This window comes from Crocuta crocuta, unplaced genomic scaffold, assembly GCF_008692635.1.
Source record: "Crocuta crocuta isolate KB4526 unplaced genomic scaffold, BGI_CrCroc_1.0 scaffold256, whole genome shotgun sequence".
Taxonomy (NCBI): Eukaryota; Metazoa; Chordata; class Mammalia; order Carnivora; family Hyaenidae; genus Crocuta; species Crocuta crocuta.
This window is the reverse complement of record NW_027530999.1, coordinates 1,042,465-1,048,483: the sequence shown is the minus strand read 5'-3', so window position 1 is coordinate 1,048,483 and position 6,019 is coordinate 1,042,465. Positions and strand designations below refer to the sequence as shown.

The 6,019-nt window shown below is 32.6% G+C and overlaps 1 protein-coding gene across 5 annotated transcripts in view; it reads right to left on the bottom strand.

Moving 5' to 3' along the window:
- PEX5L (peroxisomal biogenesis factor 5 like) overlaps nucleotides 1-6,019 on the bottom strand; it is a 228,478-nt gene that overhangs the window by 96,181 nt on the left and 126,278 nt on the right. For 3 of the 5 annotated variants that reach the window (XM_077770567.1, XM_077770569.1, XM_077770565.1), the window contains one exon: nucleotides 5,216-5,320. The exons of the other annotated variants lie outside the window; for them this stretch is intronic. In XM_077770567.1, the coding sequence (XP_077626693.1) occupies nucleotides 5,216-5,320 (105 nt within the window). The remainder of the gene's footprint in view (nucleotides 1-5,215; nucleotides 5,321-6,019) is intronic. 5 annotated transcript variants of the gene reach the window in all.

The window sequence follows — 6,019 nt, the reverse complement described above, 5'->3', positions numbered from 1 at the left end:
CTCCAGCCAGGAAGCCAGACGCAGGGCTTGATCTCATAGCTGTGAGATCATAATCTGAGCCTAAATCAAGAGTCGGACCCTTAAACCAACTGAGCTACCAAGGTGCCTCTCACTCAGGGATTTTAAATCAGAGACTCAAATTTGAAGATTTTGAGGGAGAACCTTACATGGTCAATGGGCATGGAAACAAAAGGAAATAGCAGAAGTAAGAAGACAGCTGAGCACTTGCATGTAGGGGTTTCTTTGTCACCCAGGATTCAAAAAGACTATTGAACATTTATAGTTTCCTTGTAATCATAGGTTGTGAATGAAATATTCAGTCAAATGCCTTCAATTTACTTATGACTTAGACTGGTCAGTTGATGTGGCTACTATTAAGTACCACAGGATCAAATTGGTTCTTATTTTATATCCATACTGTGTTTAGTATTGCACGGGATGCAGACAATAATATCAGCTTTAATAAACTGTCTGTTTGAAAACTTTATCTAAAAATGCATTTGCCTTAGTTCAACTTGAATTTCTTTAATTGCAGTGTTAAAAAATAAGTTATTATGTAATCGAAGGTACAGGGGAATATTTAAGCAAGATGAAAGTAGAATATTTTGCTTTTAACTACTGCCTGTTACTTAAGCTCCAGTATATGTTTATATTGTTTGCTTTGTAACTTAAACCTAAGTTTATTTATCTTTAAACAATATATTGCTTAGGCGGTTCAATAAAAACACAGAGCTAAATGGTTTGTAATAACATATCACTAAGAATTAACACCAAACCAAAATACATTTTACATGATAAAACAAGATCTTTAAAGGATAATAATCCATTATTCCGTAATTTTTACACTTCAGATTGTTGATCTCAAACTGTTGTTTTAATCTGAAGTAAAATATTCTGTTTTTATTTTTTAAACTCTTTAGTACTTAATTTTAAAAGTTCAAACATTAAAGCTAGTAAGTAAAAAACAGTTGACAAGTATCTCATATTTGAATTTAATTTAAAAAGTAATTTAAAAAGTTTGTAATAATATACCACGTGTCTTACCTCATCTAAATAAAGTTTTACAATTTAAGATTGTTTTGTTTCTATATAAAAATATAAATGGTTTTAGTAGGTATATCTTTATGCATTTTGAAAATTCCTTTATTATTTGTGACATTGTTGATGCGAAACATGTTATTTTTAAAGCAGGTTTTCTTGATCAAAATTTTGTAATTAAACTACTTGTTTATGGCTTTACTAGTCCTTGGCGAGTTTAGAAATCTGTGCGATGACCATCAAAATAGTGACCATGTCAAAACTAAGTTAACTGACTCAATCCACTGAGAAGACAAGACAACTAACTAAATCATTAGGAGTCATCCTTTAAATATTCAGACTTTGAGAGTTTTGTCATTGTGACTCTGACACCTGATGGAAGTAATTTTTTGTGAGCTAGTAATAGTAATAATAACTAATTCTGCTCTGTCCCGTCCCCCCCGCCCCCCACCCCAGTAAAGGATAACCATGTGATAACTTTCAATTCTTTGACTTGATCTAAATGTCAACCAACTGACTATAACTATTTTCCTGACAGGATAGTTAGACTTCAAAAATGAGAATCTGTTCATGGGAGAAATGAATAGATGTTACTGTTCACAGCTTGGGTCGTATTAACACTGAGGCAGCAGGAGCACATAAAGCAATTGTTTCAAGTTGGTCATAGAAACCCAAACAAGGCAACAAGGCTATATTTAGCAGCCTTGAGAATGTTTTCCATTCAAGGAAATTATTCTTTTTATGATTATCAGACACAAAAATAATATAAGTATCTAGGTATAAGGGGTGGGGACTGATAGAAAAACAAAGTCTGAGTTTGCTAAAAAGAAAAGAAAGAAAGAAAGAAAGAAAGAAAAAAATTCCCTTGGTAAGAAGAGATCTGAAACACACTGTTCAGATATTGTACTCTATAGATATCTTGCTAAAAAAAAGTGCTACAGGATGTGTTTAAATGGAAATTTCTGATGGCTCCTTATGAGAAAAAATATTTGCTAACATAATTTCATTCTCATAAAGAATAATAATTTTTTTTTATGAAATAAGCAATCTTTTGGCAACTAGTTGTTCCTTCTATCCTCAAATTGGATTAATTTATACTATTAAAGTCTAGAGGAGTGCTGTGCAATAGAAATACAATGAGAACTTGTTAATTAAATGTTTTTTGGTAGCTGCTTTTAAAACACTGAAAGTAAACAGAAAATAATGTTAATAATACATTTTGTTTAACCCAATGTATCCAATTTCAACAAGTAATCAATATAAACATTATTAATGTGACAGTTTATATTACTTTTCTTTGGACAGAATCTTTAAAATCTGGCATGTATTTTATACTTTTAGCACATCTCAATTATGGGTAGTCTCAAAGCACTCAATAACCACGCATGGCTAGTGGCTACTGTATTGGACAGCACAGGTCTAGAGAAACTTTTTCCCTCAAAGACTTGAGGACGTACTATTTTTCCTTCAAACCTTTCATCAATGCACACTTGTTTACATACTGCTTTGCTTCAAGTGTTAGTCTAGGACAGCATGAATCTGAGCTTCTATGAAGTGTTTGATATATTGTTTGCTAATACAGAATTAATAATGAAAGTAAACACAAAGAAATTCTCAGGGGGCCCAGCAATTTCTGAATTCAGGTCACCTGGCTAACTCTTCTGTTTTAGTTCAATTTGTTCAGTGTACTATAAATGACTTTACTGCAGTATGTTTGGCTAAATCCCTCTAAAAGTAACTGTAATAATCAATAATACAATAATACAAAAAACGCTTCAATATAAACCATTCTACACTTACAACCTGCTGACTGAACAGTTAGTAAACAAGTTAGGACTCAGTGTTTCAAGAACTTATTTTGTACTTTATCAATTATGATCGTCCTAAGGACATTATTGAGAGAGCAGCAATTAGCTTCAGACATATCTGGAATCTATGGATGGGCAGCTGGCATCGACATACCAGTGATGAAGATGAGTCAATGTAGTCAGTAGTATGTGGCACTGTGTCATAAGGGGCTTTATAGGAGATGTTTGGACAGACATATTTCAAGACACTAATACATTCACACAGGATAACAAGTAAGAATGTGGTATGGTACATGGATTGGATGCTATGGTTGCTATGAGAAGTACTCACTTTTTCAGATCATTCTGCTGCTTTTTGGCTTGTGCACGCCACTGGTGCATAGCAGGGAAGAAGCCACTTGTGTATAGTGGAAAAAGTATGTCAACTAATAAAGCTGCATTTGACTGAGAAATAATTGTATCACAGCTGTCACTGAATTAATTCCATAAAATCATCAACACAACAGGTGCATTACATTTTATGAATCAGAACTGTCTGCTGATTCATAAGCTAGCCAGTATGCAATAAGAATATGATGCATCAAAGAAAGCATTACATAATCTTCATGCAGTAAAACTGTAACTAGTACCTCAAAAACAGTTAAGGCAACATTAGACAGGGATTAAAGAAGGAACTTGCTACACACAAATGTTCTGAATATGAAAAAAATGGTAGTAGTCACAATTCCTTTTCTAAATTAAAAAAAATAAAAAACGTATTTTGTGTTAAATTTTAAATTCAAGTGTAGGTTATAATGGTAATTTTGGACCTCGAAAGGGATTACTGGAAAGCACATAGCAATGCATGGGTTGGAGGAAAGAATTTTATGTCCTGGAGCCTGTCCTAACTTGTGATAATCTGAAATGATGTTGTAGTACAATATGCCAGTGGCAAATTGGGATAGGTCTTCTACTGATGAATATGGCTCTGTCATTAGCCAAGAACTCCCAACTAGTTCTCAGCTCACTCAGCATTTACCTGAGGAACTCTGAGCTGCATATTTTGGACATCGGATCGTACAAAGGGTAGGAGATCAATATAAAACTGTATGTGTTCTACTATGTAAATTAAGTAAAGGAGACCTTGGTAAATATAAAGCATATTTCTTTGTAACTACTGCTATGTGTGATTGGGAAGAAGCATCTCTTCTTTATGGGTAAAAGCTCGCAATATAAAATTTATGTCAAAGACCTAAGAATCTTTAATAACTTTTTTATTATTCAATTTTGATTGTTGTATGTTGTTATGATTTTCATTACTTACAACATAGTGTTTAGAATAAACTAAAACCACGCATGTTGGCAGCAGCTGGGGATGTGATCTGATGATATTCTAAAAATAAATTGCCATAATTTAGCTTTTGATATAAATGCCTTTCATGAGGACTGTAAATGGACATGTTTCTAATTCTAGACATGTTCATATAATTGGAACTGAATCACTGCATTTACTATTGCATTACAGAAAAAAGAAATGTTTAAGATAACAATCTAATCTAAATTATAAGAGAAATGCAAGTAAAAATATTTTTCCTTTAAGAATTTAAAACTGATAGTTCCACAGAGTGGTGATGAGTATATTATACATATTTATGTGGATTTTACAGGGTGTTTCATAAGTCCCTGAGGACATACAGGATTCACAGTCTCAGCGTGTCTTTGCATACAAATGCAAACTTTTTTCTATACTTGTAATAATAAATGCTGAAAATGGCTCTCATGCGCTTATAATAGAGATGATATTTTTGTTGTGAAGGTCACTAAGTATAAGAAGGGTCACAAATGCCATTTTCTGCATGGGGACTCAGGGACTTCTGGCTCATTCCTGTAAATTAGGTATCCACATAAATATGTATAGACATATATGTAGTATGCAGAGTCACAACATAAATATATTTAACATTTAAGAAAATTTAGATATTCTACCGGTAAACTGACATATGTATACAATAGAACTTGTATTTATTCACAGGAATTTGATTTTTTTTTTGGTTGTTGTTCAAATGTACCATTAGCTTAATTGTTATTTCTTTCTCAAAGTTGTTAACAAGATTCCTCTATAAAGAAGCAACATGGTTTACTTGCACATACATTTTTTTAAAACTAAAGTTGAGTAATGAAAATTAATATCCACAAATAACTAAATGATGGAATTTTCCTTTTTTAGTAATTTTGGTTTTCATTTTATATTGTATAATTGTTCATTGAAACTGTGTTTTTAAAAATTGGTTCAAGTTAATGTTTTTTTTTCTTTTTGCTAGTTAAAAATCACAATGTCTGATAGATTAACATATGTCAGCTTCCTACAGGAACCCTATGGGTCTGCCCACCTGTGATGTCATAGTAAGGAGGGGCTTTTCTTCAGCAGACTCCTCCCTCGGTATCTCCTTCATCACCATGGCAACAGCCTTATCTGCCGCCCTAGAGCCTTTTCCCTATAACAGTGAAATCAACAATGACTTGTGTCAGGAGAAATCTTTAACTTATTATTACAAGATATTCTAATGTTTAAAGAGCAATCCAACATAAATGAAGAGGTAGGCTGCTGCAAGTGAATCTTGAGGCTTTTGGCTGAGGAGAAAACACACAAAATCTGAAAAAAGATTATTTGTGAACTTTTAGTTACCTACTTTTTCACCTTTAGAGCTGACATATTTAATTTTAACATAGTATTTTATATGTATAATATGTTTTAAGGCAATTTACATGACATGAACATAATTTTTATAGTATTGATTAAAAAACCCTATGGATTGCCTTTTATGTTCATTTACAAATTGTTCCTATAACATTCTTAAATGTTTTGAATGACAGAGTCCATGTCTGAGATAGGGATTAGAATCAGTATCTGACTCCCACAGAGGGATTTTGCTGGGTGGTCCCTGGAGTCTGTCATTTTTGACTGGATTAGGCATAAAAAGAGTAAAAAGTGTTATAAAACTTCTAAAAATTCTTCAATGGCTTAACATCACAGAAATTCACCCAGCTTGTGTATTTTGTGGAGATAGTATGACCTTGGTGAAAAAAGTCTGCAACTCTCACTGTTTTTGAGATTGAAGAATTTTAATAGAATTTTAGAAATGTCTTTTAATTGGAGAATCTCATAAATCGAGGTGTAAATAAAGGAGAGTTAA